At 46.6% G+C, this 25,364-nt stretch overlaps 1 protein-coding gene across 1 annotated transcript in view; it reads right to left on the bottom strand.

The window, feature by feature from the left end:
* Nucleotides 1-349: 349 nt before the first annotated feature.
* The window catches only part of LOC142258765 (uncharacterized), a 60,294-nt gene continuing 35,279 nt past the window's right edge, over nucleotides 350-25,364 (bottom strand). Inside the window, exon 3 of the mRNA XM_075331366.1 lies at nucleotides 350-2,203. Within this exon, the coding sequence (XP_075187481.1) occupies nucleotides 1,292-2,203 (912 nt within the window). The 3' untranslated portion in view covers nucleotides 350-1,291. The remainder of the gene's footprint in view (nucleotides 2,204-25,364) is intronic.

Below are 25,364 nucleotides of genomic sequence, written 5' to 3'. Positions count from 1 at the left end.
CTTGAAGTGGCATAGAATACTATAAAATTATTATTTTATTTCACTTTTATACTTTTCTTAGGAGCAGCTACCACAGAAATATCTGGAAAAACAAGAAGAGACAACCACTGCAGACCACAGCCAGGAACAACTATAAACCACACCCAAAGCATCCCAGGGAGAGGTTTATAAAGAAAGTCAGAGGCTGGCAACAGAGGAAAAACCTAACAGGTTCCCAGGGTCATAGAGTCCACTGCTGCAGAAACACACAACTGTCAGATAACAACTCGTGCTGTCAATCTCTGGGATTTTCCAACACTTGCTGCCAATGGATTGTCAGCCAACTGTGACACCTATGTGACAACCCCTCACTATTTTTGTGTGAAATGTCTACTCCAGAGGTGAGGCAAAATCATCACATCTAAACAACAGAGAAATCTAGGCAGGAAGAATATATATTTTACAAGCATTTATTAACAAAACAACAAGTTTGGAAATGCAATTATATACAATGTGATAGGAATTCTGAAATATATCTCCAATCTGGGGCTGCGCTTTTTAGTAAAAGCAGTGGGTAATCTGAGATTAGTGAAGTATCTTAATATAATCCAGTATCAAAACATTTTACAAATGTTCATAAAGGCTCTCTCTAGGTTCGTAGAGCTCACACTGCTAAGGGTTGTGGGATCTCACAACCTGGAAGTTCCTTTCGGGGGACATTAGGGACAATTCAAAAGTTTTGGTACTATATTATATTTAGAAAATTCACTAATCTGTGTCTCTCCACTGTATTAGTAAATAAAAAAGGCAGCCACAGATTTGTGATAAGAACTATTTAAAGGGAAAGTCATCATTGCGCTAGAAATTGGAGGATGGCACCCCCCGTAACAGTGTCAGCTGCAGATCCCTCCTATCAGTGCAGCATAACCACATTTTTTGCTTCAATCTTTTTCCCTACTTTCCTTCTTTAAAGCCTAGGTGTGTCTTATGGTCTGAAAAATACAATAAGTTTAAAAAGAAAGAAAATGCTTCAATTATTCACAACATGAAAAAAGTTCCTTCCCTGTGCGGCTTCTTCACATGTTTGACAAGATCTGATTTCTGAAAACTACATTTTCCAGATTTAGAACATAAAAATGGTTTATTTTGTGTGATTGTTTTGATGGTAAACAAGACCTGATTTCCTAGTAAAACATTTACCACATTCTGAGCATGAGAACATCTTCTCCCCTGTTTGAGATCTTTGATGCCTAACAAGAACTGATTTCTGAATAAAACATTTCCCACACTCTGAACATGAATATGGCTTCTCCTATGTGTGAGATCTTTGATGCCTAACATGATCTGATTTCTGAATAAAACATTTCCCACATTCTGAACATGAAAATGGCTTCTCCCCTGTGTGAGATCTTTGATGCCTAACAAGAACTGATTTCCTAGTAAAACATTTACCACATTCTGAGCATGAAAACATCTTCTCCCCTGTGTGAGATCTTTGATGCCTAACAAGAACTGATTTCTGAATAAAACATTTCTCACACTTTGAACATGAAAATGGCTTCTCCCTGGTGTGAAATCTTTGATGCACAACAAGTTTTGATTTCTCATTAAAACATTTCCCACACTCTGTACATGAAAATGGCTTTTCCCCTGTGTGAGATCTTTGATGCACAACAAGTTTTGATTTCTCAATAAAACATTTCCCACACTCTGAACATGAAAATGGCTTTTCCCCCGTGTGATTTTTGTGATGTCTAACAAGGTGTGATTTTCGGATAAAACATTTCCCACATTCTGAACATGAAAACTGCTTCTTCCCAGTGTGATATTTTTGATGCGTTACAAGATTTGATTTCTGACTAAAACATTTCCCACATTCGGAACATGAAAATGGCTTTTCCCCTGTATGAGATCTTTGATGGTTAACAAGATGTGATTTCCTGGTAAAACATTTCCCACATTTTGAACATAAAAATGGTTTCTCCCTTGTAGGAGCCGTTTCTTGTTCCACGTCCCTTCTGTAACTGTTATTTTGCTTAAAATTCTGTGATAAATTGGAATTTTGGACTTGTTTGAAAAGATCAGATGATAGTGCTTTCCGAGTAAGGACTGGAAGTATATCTGGGATACCAGCATGCTCTTCATATGTATCATGTGTGATACTTTCATCATCTGTTATAAATTCTGAAGATATTAGATTTCCATCTGAACTCCCAATACAGTCATCTGCTAAAAATAAACACAATGTTACTAGTTTTTAATGATGTTATCTTGAAAGTACATTAATTTTTTTTATACCATAACATCAGAAATTAAATCTGGGAAAAAATCATTCTGAATCTGTTTTCCAATTTTGAGATCTAACAGATACATTTTCGTTAATTCAGACCTCCCATTTCTGTCTCCAGGATATCTCTCCAGTAGCACCAGTTCTCTGGAATGTGCTACAGTAAATAATCTGACTGATTGTCACAATGTGAAGATATCAAAGGACAGTGGGCTCCTATACTGTTCCTCAGGCTAGGAGACCCTAAGCTGTCCCTAATCTCTGGATTACCCCTGAAGGTGGAGATGCCATTGTACTGTACCTCACTATTCTCCTATCTAATGTGTGATTTCCCAGGGAAGGAAAGTGAAGGAGTATGATGGAAATAAAGATTAAGACAGATGGGAAAACTAAAACTAAAGCTGGTGTCACACACAGCGACAACGACAACGACGTCGCTGCTACGTCACCATTTTCTGTGACGTTGCAGCGACGTCCCGTCGCTGTCGCTCTGTGTGACATCCAGCAACGACCTGGCCCCTGCTGTGAGGTCGCCGGTCGTTGCTGAATGTCCAGCTTCATTGTTTGGTCGTCGCTCTCCCGCTGTGAAGCACACATCGCTGTGTGTGACAGCGAGAGAGCGACGAAATGAAGCGAGCAGGAGCAGGAGCCGGCGTCTGGCAGCTGCGGTAAGCTGTAACCAGCGTAAACATCGGGTAACCAAGGGAAGGCCTTTCCCTGGTTACCCGATATTTACCTTCGTTACCAGCCTCCGCCCTTGCTGCCAGTGCCGGCTCCTGCTCTGTGCACATGTAGCTGCAGTACACATCGGGTTAATTAACCCGATGTATACTGTAGCAAGGAGAGCAAGGAGCCAGCGCTAAGCAGTGTGCGCGGCTCCCTGCTCTCTGCACTGTGACATGTAGCTGCAGTACACATCGGGTTAATTAACCCGATGTGTACTGTACCTAGGAGAGCAAGGAGCCAGCGCTAAGCGCGGCTCCCTGCTCTCTGCACATGTAGCACAGCGACGTTATGATCGCTGCTTCTGCTGTGTTTGACAGCTAAGCAGCGATCATAACAGCGACTTACAAGGTCGCTGTTACGTCACAGAAAATGGTGACGTAACAGCGACGTCGTTGTCGCTGTCGCTTAGTGTGAACCCAGCTTTAGGCACACTGCAAACTCACAGAAACAAACAGTGAGAGACTAAGGAGAAAAGCAAGAGCAGGAAGGCAGTAACAAAAGGACATCAAGGGTTAACACCACAACAGTTCACAGCAGTAATGCACAACAACCACCTGTTAGTCTGTATCACAACACCTCCCTCACCAGACCAGTATAGGTAAACTATATCTGGCATTAATGGAATAGTCCAACCAGCATATACAGAAGGGCAGAGAATGATACTGGCTTCCTGCAGCATGTGATCAAAGACACTAACTAGCAGCCCAGCAGAGATTAACTCTTGCTAGCCTGCCTATCTGTGGTTTGATGCCTGTGTCTCCCTACACTGCTCACGGACATCAGAGAAGTTAGCAGGCAGAATGTAGTTTCCACAGATCCTGACACCGCCTTGACAGTTGAATAACCTGCAAACATCTCTGTGACATTGGTCCACAACATAGACAATTTCAAAGAGATTTTTTTCCAAGACGAAAATAAAATAGTTAAGGACAAATGCTGGAAATTTAATGGGGATGTCCGGGACTATGACGTTGATGGTCTATCCAAAGGCTTTGTAACCAAAGCAGGTAGCAGGGTCTTGCTGTCTGTGCAGATAAACATTTGGGCTCCAATTCATCAAGACTGGCGATGGACGCTGAAAAGTGACATCAGGGACGGAAGTGACATTTCTGGCATAGGGAACGCTGCAGTTTGTTACAAATTACAGAAGAGGTGGCATCACACCCTTGTTCTGGCCAAGCTTTACCAATTTTGGTAAAGCTGGTTAAAACTGGCGTGACCACACACACACACACACACCAGCCTGTCTCCTCTTCTGCTTTAGACTCCTGCAAATGAGACCTTTGGTTGTGATGTCAGAAAGGTCTTTAAGCAGTCCTATAATCGGCATATAAACACTAGGGCCCCAAAGAGAATGGGAGACCTGTGAAATTGCCCAGTTTCCTCGCACTCTACCCTAATGCCAGTCCTGCATGCCAACCTGTCTTCTGTTCAGTTCTTCCTGAAGTTAAAAGACCTTTGGTTACATCATGTCACATGACTTTGAAGCCATCAAAGGTTGTTAAACAATTAACCTTAGAATACAACTGATGAGGACCCCAAGAGAGTGGGGTTCTTAAGAATATGCGCAGTTTGACTCCTCCCAACGCTGGCCATGACTGTAACTAGGGCTTAATTTTGGAGTAGGTCTTATTTACTGGGAAACACAGTAATCATGAACCCTCTGCAGGTCTTTGAGTTGCCTTCATAACGATATAGAGAAGGCACTAGAAACAACAGCAGAAGAAGCAGAAGCAAAGAAAATACAGCTGAAAAAAACCCAAAGCAGAAAGCCTAAAAATGTAACACAAAATTAGTGCAGAAAGTACATGAGTAGATATCTCTTACTGGATAGAGCTGGAGGAAACACATCCTGAGGAACATCGGGATCTTCTTGTTTACAGTCCTGTGGGAGAAGAGGACGGGGACATCTCTCTGGTGTTGTCCTCTTACTGGATAGAACTGGAGGAAACACATACAGGGACTGAATTAATTCCTTACATACAGATAATTATAGGCTGTGTGTATTAGTCCTGTCTATTACCTGGTGATGTGAGGGTCTGGGGAACCTCCATCATGACATCCATGTACAGATCTTTGTGTCCTTCTAAATACTCCCACTCCTCCATGGAGAAATAGACGGTGACGTCCTGACACCTTATAGGAACCTGACACATACAATGATACCGTCACCCCCGATCCCTTCATAGCGTTACTGTATAATGTCCCAGCATTCCCAGCAGTGTCACCTCTCCAGTCAGCAGCTCAATCATCTTGTAGGTGAGTTCTAGGATCTTCTGGTCATTGATGTCCTCATGTATCGGGGGGTGAGGTGGAGGCCCCGTGATTGGGCTCAGGGGTCTTCTCCATCCCTCAGACACAGGGGCCTGACAGCGCTCACTAGAGGTCTTCTTCACTACTGTGTAATCCTGGTTATGGAGAGACACAGTAATAAATCTCACTCCAGACATTTCCAGAGTCCTCACCTCTCCAGTTCTGTCCATCTATTATTCCCATAGATACCATAGATAAGAATGATGTAATGTGACGTCATCAGAATCTCTCACCTCTCCAGTAAGCCGGAAGAGGATCTCTAGGGTGAGGTGTAAAATCCTCTCCGCCATCTTCTCCCTGTTAATATCCATCCTGGATAAGAAGTTTTCTTAAACAGAATAAAAGGATCCGATATTATAAATAATATAAATTTCCCAGTTTGTCAGTTAAGAAAAGGGCAATGGAATTAGGATTCGATGTTTTCTTGTTTCTAACGGAAGAAGAGGGGCCCACACATGGCGTACAGATCTGTGCACTCGCTGACGCGCACAATTTACCACCCATTTCTTGTATGAAGGCAGCAAAATAGTGAAAATTAACCCAATTACAAAATGTGCCCACATTATATTTCACTCCTAAATTAGAAAAATTAAATTATGTAAATAAAAAAGTTTAGATATTCTAAACTGGTTTTGGAGCTCGTAGACTTTACACGTCCAGGCCATCGGACGTCTACTCTACAATAACTGAATAGGATAACTGAAGTGAGCACTAATATATATATTATGAGTGCAAGCCAAAAATTACATACTATATACGGATAAGGCTGCACATCAAACTTAGATAATAGTATAATGCCTCAAGCATATGGACAAATATTGGAATATACAATGAAAAATGCTACTTGCTAATTTGAACATGTGAATAATGAATTGCATACCTGCCATGAATATTAGGGAAAAAGGAGATATTTAGCAATCGCATTGATCAATGTAACTGAGCCCCAAGGCCTCGTCAAGGCATATCTCTATATTGGGGTCCCTAGCTCTGTGACCCTAACTGTGTGTCATCTCATTGCAATTAAAAACTGCTATGGGTGGAGAGGGGTAACTAAGGACTTTCTTATATAGGAGATGGAAAAAACATGGCCGAAAGGGGCGGAGCTGTGTTCACATTCAGAAAAAAACTACATATAACTGAATAGGATAACTGAAGTGAGCACTAATATATATATTATGAGTGCAAGCCAAAAATTACATACTATATACGGATAAGGCTGCACATCAAACTTAGATAATAGTATAATGCCTCAAGCATATGGACAAATATTGGAATATACAATGAAAAATGCTACTTGCTAATTTGAACATGTGAATAATGAATTGCATACCTGCCATGAATATTAGGAAAAAGGAGATATTTAGCAATCACATTGATCAATGTAACTGAGCCCCAAGGCCTCGTCAAGGCATATCTCTATATTGGGGTCCCTAGCTCTGTGACCCTAACTGTGTGTCATCTCATTGCAATTAAAAACTGCTATGGGTGGAGAGGGGTAACTAAGGACTTTCTTATATAGGAGATGGAAAAAACATGGCCGAAAGGGGCGGAGCTGTGTTCACATTCAGAAAAAAACTACATATAACTGAATAGGATAACTGAAGTGAGCACTAATATATATATTATGAGTGCAAGCCAAAAATTACAGCCTTGGGGCTCAGTTACATTGATCAATGCGATTGCTAAATATCTCCTTTTTCCTAATATTCATGGCAGGTATGCAATTCATTATTCACATGTTCAAATTAGCAAGTAGCATTTTTCATTGTATATTCCAATATTTGTCCATATGCTTGAGGCATTATACTATTATCTAAGTTTGATGTGCAGCCTTATCCGTATATAGTATGTAATTTTTGGCTTGCACTCATAATATATATATTAGTGCTCACTTCAGTTATCCTATTCAGTTATATGTAGTTTTTTTCTGAATGTGAACACAGCTCCGCCCCTTTCGGCCATGTTTTTTCCATCTCCTATATAAGAAAGTCCTTAGTTACCCCTCTCCACCCATAGCAGTTTTTAATTGCAATGAGATGACACACAGTTAGGGTCACAGAGCTAGGGACCCCAATATAGAGATATGCCTTGACGAGGCCTTGGGGCTCAGTTACATTGATCAATGCGATTGCTAAATATCTCCTTTTTCCTAATATTCATGGCAGGTATGCAATTCATTATTCACATGTTCAAATTAGCAAGTAGCATTTTTCATTGTATATTCCAATATTTGTCCATATGCTTGAGGCATTATACTATTATCTAAGTTTGATGTGCAGCCTTATCCGTATATAGTATGTAATTTTTGGCTTGCACTCATAATATATATATTAGTGCTCACTTCAGTTATCCTATTCAGTTATATGTAGTTTTTTTCTGAATGTGAACACAGCTCCGCCCCTTTCGGCCATGTTTTTTCCATCTCCTATATAAGAAAGTCCTTAGTTACCCCTCTCCACCCATAGCAGTTTTTAATTGCAATGAGATGACACACAGTTAGGGTCACAGAGCTAGGGACCCCAATATAGAGATATGCCTTGACGAGGCCTTGGGGCTCAGTTACATTGATCAATGCGATTGCTAAATATCTCCTTTTTCCTAATATTCATGGCAGGTATGCAATTCATTATTCACATGTTCAAATTAGCAAGTAGCATTTTTCATTGTATATTCCAATATTTGTCCATATGCTTGAGGCATTATACTATTATCTAAGTTTGATGTGCAGCCTTATCCGTATATAGTATGTAATTTTTGGCTTGCACTCATAATATATATATTAGTGCTCACTTCAGTTATCCTATTCAGTTATATGTAGTTTTTTTCTGAATGTGAACACAGCTCCGCCCCTTTCGGCCATGTTTTTTCCATCTCCTATATAAGAAAGTCCTTAGTTACCCCTCTCCACCCATAGCAGTTTTTAATTGCAATGAGATGACACACAGTTAGGGTCACAGAGCTAGGGACCCCAATATAGAGATATGCCTTGACGAGGCCTTGGGGCTCAGTTACATTGATCAATGCGATTGCTAAATATCTCCTTTTTCCTAATATTCATGGCAGGTATGCAATTCATTATTCACATGTTCAAATTAGCAAGTAGCATTTTTCATTGTATATTCCAATATTTGTCCATATGCTTGAGGCATTATACTATTATCTAAGTTTGATGTGCAGCCTTATCCGTATATAGTATGTAATTTTTGGCTTGCACTCATAATATTTATATTAGTGCTCACTTCAGTTATCCTATTCAGTTATATGTAGTTTTTTTCTGAATGTGAACACAGCTCCGCCCCTTTCGGCCATGTTTTTTCCATCTCCTATATAAGAAAGTCCTTAGTTACCCCTCTCCACCCATAGCAGTTTTTAATTGCAATGAGATGACACACAGTTAGGGTCACAGAGCTAGGGACCCCAATATAGAGATATGCCTTGACGAGGCCTTGGGGCTCAGTTACATTGATCAATGCGATTGCTAAATATCTCCTTTTTCCTAATATTCATGGCAGGTATGCAATTCATTATTCACATGTTCAAATTAGCAAGTAGCATTTTTCATTGTATATTCCAATATTTGTCCATATGCTTGAGGCATTATACTATTATCTAAGTTTGATGTGCAGCCTTATCCGTATATAGTATGTAATTTTTGGCTTGCACTCATAATATATATATTAGTGCTCACTTCAGTTATCCTATTCAGTTATATGTAGTTTTTTTCTGAATGTGAACACAGCTCCGCCCCTTTCGGCCATGTTTTTTCCATCTCCTATATAAGAAAGTCCTTAGTTACCCCTCTCCACCCATAGCAGTTTTTAATTGCAATGAGATGACACACAGTTAGGGTCACAGAGCTAGGGACCCCAATATAGAGATATGCCTTGACGAGGCCTTGGGGCTCAGTTACATTGATCAATGCGATTGCTAAATATCTCCTTTTTCCTAATATTCATGGCAGGTATGCAATTCATTATTCACATGTTCAAATTAGCAAGTAGCATTTTTCATTGTATATTCCAATATTTGTCCATATGCTTGAGGCATTATACTATTATCTAAGTTTGATGTGCAGCCTTATCCGTATATAGTATGTAATTTTTGGCTTGCACTCATAATATATATATTAGTGCTCACTTCAGTTATCCTATTCAGTTATATGTAGTTTTTTTCTGAATGTGAACACAGCTCCGCCCCTTTCGGCCATGTTTTTTCCATCTCCTATATAAGAAAGTCCTTAGTTACCCCTCTCCACCCATAGCAGTTTTTAATTGCAATGAGATGACACACAGTTAGGGTCACAGAGCTAGGGACCCCAATATAGAGATATGCCTTGACGAGGCCTTGGGGCTCAGTTACATTGATCAATGCGATTGCTAAATATCTCCTTTTTCCTAATATTCATGGCAGGTATGCAATTCATTATTCACATGTTCAAATTAGCAAGTAGCATTTTTCATTGTATATTCCAATATTTGTCCATATGCTTGAGGCATTATACTATTATCTAAGTTTGATGTGCAGCCTTATCCGTATATAGTATGTAATTTTTGGCTTGCACTCATAATATATATATTAGTGCTCACTTCAGTTATCCTATTCAGTTATATGTAGTTTTTTTCTGAATGTGAACACAGCTCCGCCCCTTTCGGCCATGTTTTTTCCATCTCCTATATAAGAAAGTCCTTAGTTACCCCTCTCCACCCATAGCAGTTTTTAATTGCAATGAGATGACACACAGTTAGGGTCACAGAGCTAGGGACCCCAATATAGAGATATGTCTTGACGAGGCCTTGGGGCTCAGTTACATTGATCAATGCGATTGCTAAATATCTCCTTTTTCCTAATATTCATGGCAGGTATGCAATTCATTATTCACATGTTCAAATTAGCAAGTAGCATTTTTCATTGTATATTCCAATATTTGTCCATATGCTTGAGGCATTATACTATTATCTAAGTTTGATGTGCAGCCTTATCCGTATATAGTCTACTCTACAATGTCATTACATAGCAGTGCATCTATACACAAACATGTGCAACGGAGAGGAAATCCGTCCATCTCTACATAAGGCAAAGACGGTTTATTACTGCCTCTGCTTTCTTTGTCACTGTATACACAGCTCTGCGGTGCAATGCAGCTGGAACAGCGAGGGACCTGACAGCGACACAGATCTCTGTGTGAGAGCCCATCTACCATTGGTACTTACCAGGGGCTGGCTGGCACAATTTAGCCTGGGGGGCAATCACAAACCAGTGGCCCTCAAGTTGTGGCAGCCCACTATTGGACTGTTTATCTCTGTCCGCTGCATTAAAGCGGCAGTGGTAACAGGCTTTATGAACAGGCTGGTGCATATACAGTATATGGAAACAGAGCCTAGCTTATATATGGGAACAGAGCCTAGATTATTGTGTACCTAGATACCGCAACAGAACCAAGATGACTACATAGATATGAGAACGGAAGCGAGCTTATGGGAGCAGAACCGAGATATGGGAGCAGAACTGAGCTTACTACAGAAATACGAAAGCAGAACCGAGCTTACTACAGAGATTCAAGATCAAAACTGAGCTTACTACAGAGATAAAGGAGCAGAACTGAGCTTACTACAGAGATAAGGGAGCAGAACCCAGCTTACTACAGCGATATGGGAGCAGAACTGAGCTTACTACAGAGATAAGGGAGCAGAACTGAGCTTACTACAGAGATAAGGGAGCAGAACTGAGCTTACTACAGAGATAAGGGAGCAGAACTGAGCTTACTATAGAGATAAGGGAGCAGAACCGAGCTTACTATTGAGATATGAAAGCAGAACTGAGCTTACTACAGAGATTCAAGATCAGAACTGAGCTTACTACAGAGATAAGGGAGCAGAACTGAGCTTACTACAGAGATTCAAGATCAGAACTGAGCTTACTACAGAGATATGGGAGCAGAACCGAGCTTACTATAGAGATGTGGGAGCAGAACCGAGCTTACTATAGAGATATGGGAGCAGGACCAAGCTTACTACAGAGATAAGGAAGCAGAACCGAGCTTACTATAGGGATAAGGGAGCAGAACCAAGCTTACTACAGAGATATGGGAGCAGAACCAAGCTTACTACAGAGATATGGGAGCAGAACCAAGCTTACTACAGAGATATGGGAGCAGAACCAAGCTTACTACAGAGATATGGGAGCAGAACAGAGCTTAATATGGAGGTATGAGAGCAGAACAGAGCTTACTACATAGATATAGGAACAGAACTGAGCTTAGTGTATCACTACAGGAACACAATCATACTTACTCAGTCATCTACATAGAAACAGCAACAGAACCAAGCCTTCTACATACATACGTGAACTGAACAATCTTACTGCATACACATAGTACCATATCTAAGCTTACTACTCAAATATGGTACCATAACTGAGCTTACTATATAGATATGGGAGCAAAACCATGCTTACTACATAGATACAGTACCACTACCCAGCTAACTACATATACGACAAATGCAAAGCTTCTATATTTTCAATGTTAAACACGTACAGCAAACTGATGGTATACGGACTATACACTAATGCCATCTATGTGCTGTATGTATTTTTCACGGCCCCATAGTCTTCTATTGACCATTGTCATCTGTGCTGCAGGAAAAAAAACTGACATCTCCATGTGGACCACATGGACATACGGTCTGTGTAAATACAAAGACATGTAAGTACGTAGCACAATGGGTTATAATGGGTATATATGTGGAAAAAAAACAGATATCAGAAACACGGACATGTGAAGGAGGCCTAAGGTGACATAGCTACGTCACAGGGCAGGAAGAGGTTAATTTCACTTGTCTTTTCATTAACACAGAAAGATAAATTAAATTCTCTAACACATATATGAACGGGCTCGTGCCCACAATCAGTGTCAGCAGCGTTTTGGATGCAGAGTGTTTTCGCTGCGTCCAAAATGCTGCATTGTACAGTACAGGCACAGTGGATGGATTTATAGAAATCTCTGTCCCCCTGGGCTTTTTTTTAGACTCTCCATAAATTGACCTGTAGCGCAAGTTACTGAGCTGCAGCTTGTGACTTTTTTCTAAGAGATACTAGTGCTTTGAGTGGGAGAATACAGTGAAAATCCACTGTCAGTCGTCCTGATCGATCGTGTACACGGACAGCGCGTCTCCGCTAGAGAAAGTACCCTGCGTCCAGACCGTGAGGGCATCTGACGGTGGGCACTCACCCTTAAAGATAAGATATAAGATACAAATGTTTTACACATACACCACAACTCTATAAGGGTATGTGACCACGGTCCAGACATGCTGCGTCCTGGAGGCAGCGTGTCCTCTCCTAAGGGGTCGCGAGTGCTCTCCAAAGGGACTGCAGCTGCCTGATAAATTGACATGCTGCTGCTCGGGGATCCACGCCAGGTCAGTTTTCGCTGCAGGCCGGGCAGTACACGCAGTGTGCATGGGATTTTTAGAAATCCATCGACTGTGTTTGTACTGTACAATGCAGCGTTATGGATACAGCGAAAACACTCTGCATCCAAAATACTGTAAACCCTGATCATGGTCACATACACGCATCATACACACATACATAGAACCCCAAAAACATGGACATGTAAACATACAGTACAGACACGTACACCCACACAACGTACAGACACGTACACCCACACAACGTACAGACACGTACACCCACACAACGTACAGACACGTACACAGATTTATTCACATTAAGCAGATACATATTTGAAGACAATCACAAACATATAAATATACACATGCATAAACAGACATCACAATCCTATACACACAGACATGCACACATACTGGGGGGCTTTTACTTTTGATGATAGACGACAACACTTCTCTTGCCTCCTGTGTGGCCCACAGACTTGTTTGATTCTCCTCTTCGGTGGGGAGGCAGCGTGCGCTGACACCAGGAATTTCAGGGCCCCATACTGGCAATATTTTCAGGCCCCTTGAGACTCCGCCAAGGTTCCACCCCAGCTCCACCTTCACCCCGCAAACCTACCACAGTCTCACTGCCATTCTTGGAAAAACTCCACTTCCATTTTTGTCCTCCTTCTTCTGAAGTCGGGGTGCATGAAACATCCTACGTCATGCATACGTGCCGACATTGAAGTCCTGCGCAGGCGCACTTTGATCTGCCTTGCCCTGATCAGATCAAAGAATTGTAATGCGCCTGCGTAGGACCTCAATGCCGGCTAGAGTGGATGAGGTAGGACACGTCATGCACCCTGATTTCAGAAGGAAGAGTACAAATATGGCCGAAAGAGGAGGCGTCGCACCCGGACAACAGAGACACTCCTTTGACCAGTCTGCACCGCACCGATTAGGTGAGTATTATAAAGTGATTATTACGTTCTACACAGCGGCCTGGTCTCTGATATACAGCATGTTAGAATGCTGTATATAAGAGCCCACTGGTGGTGGCCGCAGCTTACAGTGACCACATCTGGTGACAGGTTTCCTTTAACGGCTGTTCAGCTCAGCTATGCAGCGCAGTTGTCATTTTGACAGCCTGAAAAAGCTGCATGCACCGTGTTTTTGGGTTATTAAAATGACAAACCCTGATGGAATCATCAGCCATATGCGTATTTATATATAATAAAGAGTATACAGGCTATATATACTGTATATAATATAGACGCTGCTGGCTGCATATACAGTGGGTACGGAAAGTATTCTTGTTTCATAAATTTGCAAAAAGGTCTACTTTTCTGATGTTTTTCTGTCAAGAAGGATGGGGGATGGGAGCAGAGTGTACATCAATGAGAAAAGATATTAACTTTTTTTGAATTTACCAAAAGGCTGCAATGAAACAAAGAGTGAAAAATGTAAAGGGGTCTGAATACTTTCCATACCCACTGTATATAATATGGGGGCTGAATATAGTGTATACACCGCACTATACTGTACACACACATCCACACTATATATAGTACATATACAGTTAGGTCCAGAAATATTTGGACAGTGACACAAGTTTTGTTATTTTAGCTGTTTACAAAAACATGTTCAGAAATACAATTATATATATAATATGGGCTGAAAGTGCACACTCCCAGCTGCAATATGAGAGTTTTCACATCCAAATCGGAGAAAGGGTTTAGGAATCATAGCTCTGTAATGCATAGCCTCCTCTTTTTCAAGGGACCAAAAGTAATTGGACAAGGGACTCTAAGGGCTGCAATTAACTCTGAAGGCGTCTCCCTCGTTAACCTGTAATCAATGAAGTAGTTAAAAGGTCTGGGGTTGATTACAGGTGTGTGGTTTTGCATTTGGAAGCTGTTGCTGTGACCAGACAACATGCGGTCTAAGGAACTCTCAATTGAGGTGAAGCAGAACATCCTGAGGCTGAAAAAAAAGAAAAAATCCATCAGAGAGATAGCAGACATGCTTGGAGTAGCAAAATCCACAGTCGGGTACATTCTGAGAAAAAAGGAATTGACTGGTGAGCTTGGGAACTCAAAAAGGCCTGGGCGTCCACGGATGACAACAGTGGTGGATGATCGCCGCATACTTTCTTTGGTGAAGAAGAACCCGTTCACAACATCAACTGAAGTCCAGAACACTCTCAGTGAAGTAGGTGTATCTGTCTCTAAGTCAACAGTAAAGAGAAGACTCCATGAAAGTAAATACAAAGGGTTCACATCTAGATGCAAACCATTCATCAATTCCAAAAATAGACAGGCCAGAGTTAAATTTGCTGAAAAACACCTCATGAAGCCAGCTCAGTTCTGGAAAAGTATTCTATGGACAGATGAGACCAACATCAACCTGTACCAGAATGATGGGAAGAAAAAAGTTTGGAGAAGAAAGGGAACGGCACATGATCCAAGGCACACCACATCCTCTGTAAAACATGGTGGAGGCAACGTGATGGCATGGGCATGCATGGCTTTCAATGGCACTGGGTCACTTGTGTTTATTGATAACATAACAGCAGACAAGAGTAGCCGGATGAATTCTGAAGTGTACCGGGATATACTTTCAGCCCAGATTCAGCCAAATGCCGCAAAGTTGATCGGACGGCGCTTCATAGTACAGATGGACAATGACCCCAAGCATACAGCCAAAGCTACCCAGGAGTTCATGAGTGCAAAAAAGTGGAACATTCTGCAATGGCCAAGTCAATCACCAGATCTTAACCCAATTGAGCATGCATTTCACTTGCTCAAATCCAGACTTAAGACAGAAAGACCCACAAACAAGCAAGACCTGAAGGCTGCGGCTGTAAAGGCCTGGCAAAGCATTAAGAAGGAGGAAACCCAGCGTTTGGTGATGTCTATGGGTTCCAGACTTAAGGCAGTGATTGCCTCCAAAGGATTTGCAACAAAATATTGAAAATAAAAATATTTTGTTTGGGTTTGGTTTATTTGTCCAATTACTTTTGACCTCCTAAAATGTGGAGTGTTTGTAAAGAAATGTGTACAATTCCTACAATTTCTATCAGATATTTTTGTTCAAACCTTCAAATTAAACGTTACAATCTGCACTTGAATTCTGTTGTAGAGGTTTCATTTCAAATCCAATGTGGTAGCATGCAGAGCCCAACTCGCGAAAATTGTGTCACTGTCCAAATATTTCTGGACCTAACTGTAGACATAATGTAGACTGTAGTGTGTTCCTGGCTGTATACACAGTATGGTGCTGTGTATGAGCCGAGATACAGACACACAGATTATACTCATGAGCCACGACCGTCTCCAACGCTGAAGACACAAGGTTGAGATGGAGTCCTGGAGCTCGGCGGTGATTGGAGGATCCTCTCTCCTCGCGGTGACATCCTTCGTCTTCCGGGACGGTTCGTAGCCTCTTTAGCGCATGGACAGTACAAACGTCACAATAATGAACAGAGGAACAGAGGGCGGTAGCGTCAGACATCACTGATGAGGTCATACACGGCCGGTCCCCTCTTCCGTGGCCATACTTTTAAGTAGCTGTGACTCTGACTGGGGCCTCGGGGCTTAATAAAGCTAGGTGCCATATTTTTTGGACTATAAGACGCTCTTTACCATAAGACACACCCAGGTTTACACAGAAGAATACAGAAAAAAAACATTTTTCCTATTGAAACATCCCTGGCGGTGTAATTATTATTACTAATAAATGTACTAGGGTAGAATAGGGAGGTAATAACTCTATTGTTAGTGTCTTTCTGCAGTGTATATATTATACACACACGGCTCAGCTGCAGGCCTATACACACACACGGCTCTGCCACAGGTTTATACACACACACACGGCTCTGCCACAGGTTTATAAACACACACACACGGCTCGCCACAGGGATATACACACATACAAATGGCTCTGCCACAGGGATATACGCACACGGCTCTGCCACAGGGATATACACACACGGCTCTGCTACAGGCCTATACACACACACAGAGCTCTGCTACAGGCCTATAGACACACACAGCTCTGCCACAGGCCTATACACACACATACACGCGGCTCTGCCACAGGGATATACACACACACAGCTCTGCCACAGGCCTATACACACGCGGCTCTGCCACAGGGATATACACACACACGGCTCTGCTGCAGGCCTATACACACGCATACACACACACACGGCTCTGCCACAGGGATATACACACACACGGCACTGCCACAGGCCTATACACACACACACGGCTCTGCCACAGGCCTATACACACGCTTACACACACACACTGCTCTGCCACAGGGATATACACACACACGGCTCTGCCACAGGCCTATACACACACGGCTCTGCCACAGGGATATACACACACACGGCTCTGCTACAGAGATATACACACACACAGCTCTGCGACAGGGATATACACACACACAGCTCTGCCACAGGCCTATACACACACGGCTATGCTGCAGGCCTATACACACACAAACGGCTCTGCCACAGGCCTATACACACACACAAGGCTCTGCCACAGGCCTATACACACGCTTACACACACACACTGCTCTGCCACAGGGATATACACACACACGGCTCTGCCACAAAGATATACACACACACGGCTCTGCCACAGGGATATACACACACACGGCTCTGCTGCAGGCCTATACACACGCATACACACACACACGGCTCTGCCACAGGGATATACACACACACGGCTCTGCCACAGGCCTATACACACACGGCTCTGCTGCAGGCCTATACACACACAAACGGCTCTGCCACAGGCCTATACACACACACACGGCTCTGCCACAGGCCTATACACACGCTTACACACACACACTGCTCTGCCACAGGGATATACACACACGGCTCTGCCACAGGCCTATACACACACGGCTCTGCCACAGGGATATACACACACACGGCTCTGCTACAGGGATATACACACACACAGCTCTGCGACAGGGATATACACACACACAGCTCTGCCACAGGCCTATACACACACAGCTCTGCCACAAAGATATACACACACACGGCTCTGCCACAGGGATATACACACATACGGCTCTGCCACAGGGATCTACACACACACGGCTCTGCCACAGGGATATACACACACACGGCTCTGCCACAGGGATATACACACACACGGCTCTGCCACAGGGATATACGCACACACGGCTCTGCCACGGGCCTATACACACACATACACACACACACACGGCGCTGCCACAGGCCTATACACACACACACGGCTCTGCCACAGGAATATACACACACACGGCTCTGCCACAGGGATATACACACACGGCTCTGCCACAGGGATATACACACATACAAATGGCTCTCCACAGGGATATACACACATTCAAATGGCTCTGCCACAGGGATATACACACACAGCTCTGCTACAGGCCTATACACACACATAGCTCTGCCACAGGCCTATACACACACATACACACGGCTCTGCCACAGGGATATACACACACACAGCTTTGCCACAGGCCTATACACACACGGCTCTGCCACAGGGATATTGTCAGGACCAGGTGGACGGGCAGACCCAGGAGGTGGATCCACTGGGCCGAACTCCTAGATGGTGGTAAGGGGTCCGGTAGCTGGAGCACTATAGGCAGCAGAACAGTCCGTGCACACGAGTATAACGGAGAAGTCCCTGGGACCACGGAGTCACTGGTGGTAGTCCGGGTGACGCAGCTCAGGTTCGGAAGCCGAGAAGATGTCAGGCGGGGTCCGGAACCTTTGGAGCGAGATGACGGGTCACCGCAGGGATCCGAGATGGTACGGACTGTCAGGATGGCAGATGGACAGCGTTCGGGATTCGGTCAGGACCGGATGGCGAGACAGGCACGGCTCTACAAGAGAGATAGGTGAGTATATACACAGAGACACCAGGAGACCTGACTCCTAGCTTAAGAAACACGAAGATCAGGCCCCGCCCCCTTGGACATTAAACCCCTTTATACCCTGTACCTGTTTGCATCATTTAATGGACGCTGGCCCTTTAAGAAAGGGTCAGTGACCGCGCGCGCGCCCTAATGCGCATGCGCGTGGCCCGAGTGCCAGAAGCCAGAGCAGGAAGCTGCGAGGAGGAAGCAGCAGGGCCAGGCTGGGGCTGTGAAGCCGACGGACGCCGGGTGCGGGGACCAGGACGCTGGGGACGCGCCGGCAAAGGGTGCTGGAGAGCGGGGAGCGGGACAGGTGAGCCGGAGGGCAGCACAGGGGACCTGGGGAGCGTGACAGTACCCCCCCCCCACGCCACCCTCCCCGCAACCGGGACAGGAAGGCACGGATCAGCGGAGTACCCACATTCTCCCGGGGCTCCCAGGACCTATCCTCAGGACCATACCCAGCCCAGTCCACCAGGAAGAACTGTCGACCCCGTACGGTCTTCATGGCCACGATATCCCTTACCGCATAGATGTCGTCATCGGCAATAGGTGGAGGAGCCGAACTGGCAGCAGCGGAGAAGGGACCCAGGACAACCGGCTTGAGCAGGGAGACGTGGAATGAGTTGGGTATCCTCATCGTGGCCGGGAGCTGTAGCTTGTAGGAGACCTCATTGATCTTGTTGAGGACTTTAAACGGCCCGATGTAGCGAGGACCCAGCTTGTAGGATGGTATCTTCAATCGGACGTACTTGGATGCAAGCCAGACTAGATCTCCAGGAGAGAAACACGGAGGGTCCAGACGTCTCTTGTCTGCGTGTCTTTTCATCCGCAGTGAAGCCCGCCCAAGGGACGCCTTGACAGAGTCCCAAATGGTTGCAAAGTCACGGGCTACAGTATCAGCAGCAGGGACATCCGAGGAAGCGGATACAGGCAATGGGACGGAGGGCTGAAGTCCGTAAACGACATGGAAGGGAGAGCTGGAGGACGACTCACTGATGTGGTGGTTATGGGAGAATTCAGCCCAGGGAAGAAGCGTGGACCAGTCGTCGTAATGGGCGTTGACATAGTGACGTAAGAAAGAGGTCAAGATTTGATTGACCCTCTCCACTTGGCCATTAGACTGAGGATGGTATGCAGATGAAAAGTCCAGAGTCACTCCCAGATGTTTGCAGAGCGCCCTCCAGAAGCGGGAGGTGAACTGAGTTCCTCTGTCGGATACGATGTGTGAAGGAAAGCCATGCAAGCGGAAGATGTGATGTATATAGGCGTCCGCGAGTTCCTGAGCAGAGGGCAATCCAGCCATAGGGACGAAATGAGCCATTTTAGAGAACCGATCCACCACGACCCATATGACTGTGTGTCCGGAGGACAATGGCAAGTCCGTAATAAAGTCCATCGCTATGTGTTGCCACGGAACTGAGGGTATCGGCAGAGGCAGAAGACGGCCATATGGCAGGTGTTTGGGCGTCTTGTTCCTGGCACAGAAGGAGCAGGCAGAGACAAAAGCAGCGACGTCCGTGCGAAGAGATGGCCACCAGTAATGACGTACAATCGCACCCCATGTTCTCTTCTGGCCAGCATGACCGGCTGTTTTCGAGGCATGACCCCAGTGTAACACTTTTTGCCTGTCTGTCTCAGAGACATAGGTCTTCCCGGGCGGTATCTGGGCCAGGGTGACAGGGGCCACCGGAATGATTTTGCTAGGACAGATGATGGGTTGGGTAGTCTCCTCCTCCTGCTCCATGGGCACGAAAGACCTGGACAAGGCATCAGCGCGTACATTCTTGTCCGCGGGTCGGAAATGGAGCTGGAAATCAAACCTGGCAAAGAATAAGGACCACCTGGCTTGCCGTGGGTTCAGTCGCTGAGCGGACCGTAGGTATTCCAGGTTCTTGTGGTCCGTGTAAATAATCACGGGGTACACTGCTCCTTCCAGAAGGTAGCGCCATTCCTCCAGAGCCAGTTTGACTGCCAAGAGCTCTCGGTCACCGATGGTGTAGTTGCGTTCAGGCGCTGAGAAGCTCTTGGAGAAGAATCCGCAAGTCACCATCTTCCCGGAGGAGGACTTCTGCATGAGCACTGCTCCGGCTCCTGAGGAGGAGGCATCCACCTCCAAGGTGAACTGGCGGTTTAACTCCGGACGGTGGAGTACAGGAGAGGAGGCAAATGCCCGCTTCAGAGAACCAAACGCGGCGTCGGCCGCAGGTGACCAGTCCTTTGGATTAGCCTCCTTCTTGGTCAAAGCGGAGAGAGGAGAAGTCAGAGCCGAGAAGTGAGGAATAAACTGGCGGTAGTAGTTGGCGAATCCCAGGAAGCGTTGGATTGCCTTCAGTCCAGAAGGAGGAGGCCAGTTGAGAATGGAGGAGACCTTCTTTGGATCCATCTGCAGTCCGGTCTCAGAGATGATGTACCCCAGGAAGGGGAGAGAAGACTGCTCAAAGACACACTTCTCATACTTCGCGTACAGACGATTCTCTCAGTCTTTGTAGAACCAGCTGTACGTTCTCTCTGTGGGTCTGGAGGTCCGGAGAGAAGACAAGGATGTCATCCAGATACACTACCACACAGACGTAAAGAAGGTCCCGGAAAACGTCGTTCACCAGTTCTTGAAAGACGGCTGGGGCGTTACACAGGCCGAAGGGCATTACGCAGTATTCATAGTGCCCATCGCGCGTATTGAACGCGGTCTTCCATTCGTCCCCAGAGCGGATGCGTACCAGATTGTAAGCACCCCGAAGATCCAGCTTGGTGAACACACGAGCTCCTCTGAGCCGGTCAAACAATTCGGGGATGAGCGGCAGAGGGTACTTGTTTTTTTCGGTGATTTGATTCAAACCCCGGTAGTCTATGCATGGGCGTAAGTCGCCCTCTTTCTTCTTGACGAAGAAGAAACCTGCTCCAGCCGGAGAGGAGGATCTCCGAATGAATCCCCTTGCCAGGCTCTCTGTGATGTAAGTAGACATGGCCCTTGTTTCGGCTGGAGACAATGGATATATCCGTCCTCGAGGTGGTGTTGTTCCAGGGAGCAGGTCGATGGCACAATCGTAAGGACGATGTGGCGGAAGTACCTCGGATTCCTTTTTATCAAAGACGTCTGCAAAGGACCAATAGGCCGAGGGCAGCCCCGGTAGGTTCTCTGGAACCGGAGGTCGCCGGATGGGTTGTATGGTCTTCAGGCACTTCTCATGGCACGAAGAGCCCCATCGGGTGATTTCGCCATTGCCCCAGCTGACTGATGGTTCGTGTGTCCGCAACCAGGGAAGTCCCAGCAGGATTTGATGGGACATGTGTGGGAGGACGTAGAGAGCGATGTTCTCGGTGTGCAGGGCACCGATACGCAGTTCCACCGGCTTGGTGATCCAGGAGATGGTGTCAGAGAGGGGTCTCCCATCCACAGAGGCAATCACGAGGGGCTTGTCGAGTGGAGTAACAGGCACCTGGTACTTCTCCACCGTGGCCTGCTGGATGAAATTGCCTGCTGCCCCGGAATCGAGGTATGCCTCAGCCGTGAACCGCGTCTCTCCCGTTGTCACTTGCACAGTCCACGTAACCGGGTCTGAGAGAGTCCCAGCACCTAGGGTGGCCTCTCCTACCAACCCTAGGCTTTGGAGTTTCCCGGCCTCTCTGGACAGGAGCGTAGCAGGTGTGTGCCCTCTCCGCAGTAAAAGCAGAGGCCCTTGGCGAGCCGCTCAGCTCGACGTTGTTCAGACTGCCGCACTCTGTCGATCTGCATGGGCTCGTGGACGGGGACCCCAGCTGTCGAAGACTGAAGTACGGCGGGCTTCTGCGGAGGAGAGGAATGCCGTACCGGACGTCTCTCACGGGACACTTCCTTGGATCGCTCCTGAAAGCGAATGTCCACTCGAGTCGCTAGGGTAATCAGGGCATCCAGGGTGGTCGGTACGTCACGACCAGCCAGCTCATCTTTAATTCGCCCCGAGAGTCCTTCCCAGAAGGCGGCGGTTAAGGCCTCGTTGTTCCACCCAAGTTCCGAAGCCAAGGTGCGAAACCGGATTGCGTATTGGCCCACCGTCAGAGTCCCCTGACGTAGCCGGAGAAGAGACAAAGCAGACGCGGAGGCGCGTCCGGGCTCATCAAAGGTGCCACGGAATGCCTGCAGGAAGTCCTGGATGTTCGTGGTCACAGGATCCCCCTTCTCCCACAAGGGGTTCATCCACGCCAGTGCCTCACCCTCTAGATGGGACATGATGAAGGCGACCTTGGCTTGGTCAGAGGCAAACAAATGCGGCAGCTGCGTGAAATGGAGGGAGCATTGGTTTAAGAATCCCCTGCAGGTCTTGGGGTCTCCGGCGTACCGGGGTGGTGAGGCCAAACGAAGTCTGGAAGTATCTGAAGACGTCGCCACGGGAGCTGGAGCCGTGGCTTGACTAGTGGAGGCCCGGGATGCTGAAGACGTAACTGCCGCTTGTAGCGTGTTCAGGCGGGCGTCCACAGAAGACATAAATTGCAGCATGCGGGTCTGAGTCTCACGCTGGCGTGTGAGTTCCTCCTGTACGGCTGCTAGTGCTGCAGCGGGATCCATGGCCTGATCTTACTGTCAGGACCAGGTGGACGGGCAGACCCAGGAGGTGGATCCACTGGGCCGAACTCCTAGATGGTGGTAAGGGGTCCGGTAGCTGGAGCACTATAGGCAGCAGAACAGTCCGTGCACACGAGTATAACGGAGAAGTCCCTGGGACCACGGAGTCACTGGTGGTAGTCCGGGTGACGCAGCTCAGGTTCGGAAGCCGAGAAGATGTCAGGCGGGGTCCGGAACCTTTGGAGCGAGATGACGGGTCACCGCAGGGATCCGAGATGGTACGGACTGTCAGGATGGCAGATGGACAGCGTTCGGGATTCGGTCAGGACCGGATGGCGAGACAGGCACGGCTCTACAAGAGAGATAGGTGAGTATATACACAGAGACACCAGGAGACCTGACTCCTAGCTTAAGAAACACGAAGATCAGGCCCCGCCCCCTTGGACATTAAACCCCTTTATACCCTGTACCTGTTTGCATCATTTCCTGTTAATGGACGCTGGCCCTTTAAGAAAGGGTCAGTGACCGCGCGCGCGCCCTAATGCGCATGCGCGTGGCCCGAGTGCCAGAAGCCAGAGCAGGAAGCTGCGAGGAGGAAGCAGCAGGGCCAGGCTGGGGCTGTGAAGCCGACGGACGCCGGGTGCGGGGACCAGGACGCTGGGGACGCGCCGGCAAAGGGTGCTGGAGAGCGGGGAGCGGGACAGGTGAGCCGGAGGGCAGCACAGGGGACCTGGGGAGCGTGACAGTTATACACACACACGGCTCTGCTGGAGGGATATACACACACACGGCTCTGCCACAGGCCTATACACACACATACACACACACACACGGCTCTGCCACAGGCCTATACACACACACACATACACACGACTCTGCCACAGGCCTATACACACGCATACACACACACACGGCTCTGCCACAGGGATATACACACACACGGCTCTGCCACAAGGATATACACACACACGGCTCTGCCACAGGGATATACACACACACGGCTCTGCCACGGGGATATACACACACGGCTCTGCCACAGGCCTATACACACACACGGCTCTGCCACAGGCCTATACACACACACTCGGCTCTGCCACAGGGATATACACACACACGGCTCTGCTACAGGGATATACACACACACTGCTCTGCCACAGGGATATACACACACACTGCTCTGCCACAGGGATATACACACACACTGCTCTGCCACAGGGATATACACACACACAAATGGCTCTGCCACAGGGATATACACACACGGCTCTGCTACAGGCCTATAGACACACACAGCTCTGCCACAGGCCTATACACACACATACACACGGCTCTGCCACAGGGATATACACACACACAGCTCTGCTACAGGCCTATACACACACGGCTCTGCCACAGGGATATACACACACACACGGCTCTGCCACAGGCCTATACACACACATACACACACGGCTCTGCCACAGGCTTATACACACACACACGGCTCTGCCACAGGCCTATACACACACACGGCTCTGCCACAGGCCTATACACACGCATACGGCTCTGCCACAGGCCTATACACACACACGGCTCTGCCACAGGCCTATACACACGCATACACACACACACACGGCTCTGCCACAGGGATATACACAGACACACGGCTCTACCACAGGCCTATACACACACGGCTCTGCCACAGGGATATACACACACACGGCTCTGCCACAGGGATATACACACACACGGCTCTGCCACAGGCCTATACACACACACGGCTCTGCCACAGGCCTATACACGCGCATACACACACACACACACGGCTCTGCCACAGGGATATACACACACACGGCTCTGCTACAGGGATATACACACACGGCTCTGCTAAAGGGATATACACACACACGGCTCTGCCACACGGATATACACACACACGGCTCTGCCACAGGCCTATACACACACACACGGCTCTGCCACAGGGATATACACACACACGGCTCTGCCACAGGGATATACACACACACACGGCTCTGCCACAGGCCTATACACACACACATACACACACATGGCTCTGCCACAGGCCTATACACACACACACGGCTCTGCCACAGGGATATACACACACACGGCTCTGCCACAGGGATATACACACACACGGCTCTGCCACAGGGATATACACACACACGGCTCTGCC

This window comes from Anomaloglossus baeobatrachus (assembly GCF_048569485.1).
Source record: "Anomaloglossus baeobatrachus isolate aAnoBae1 chromosome 5 unlocalized genomic scaffold, aAnoBae1.hap1 SUPER_5_unloc_1, whole genome shotgun sequence".
In the NCBI taxonomy this organism is placed as follows: domain Eukaryota; kingdom Metazoa; phylum Chordata; class Amphibia; order Anura; family Aromobatidae; genus Anomaloglossus; species Anomaloglossus baeobatrachus.
Note: the sequence above shows the minus strand (reverse complement) of the source record. Positions and strands in the feature narration are given on the sequence as shown.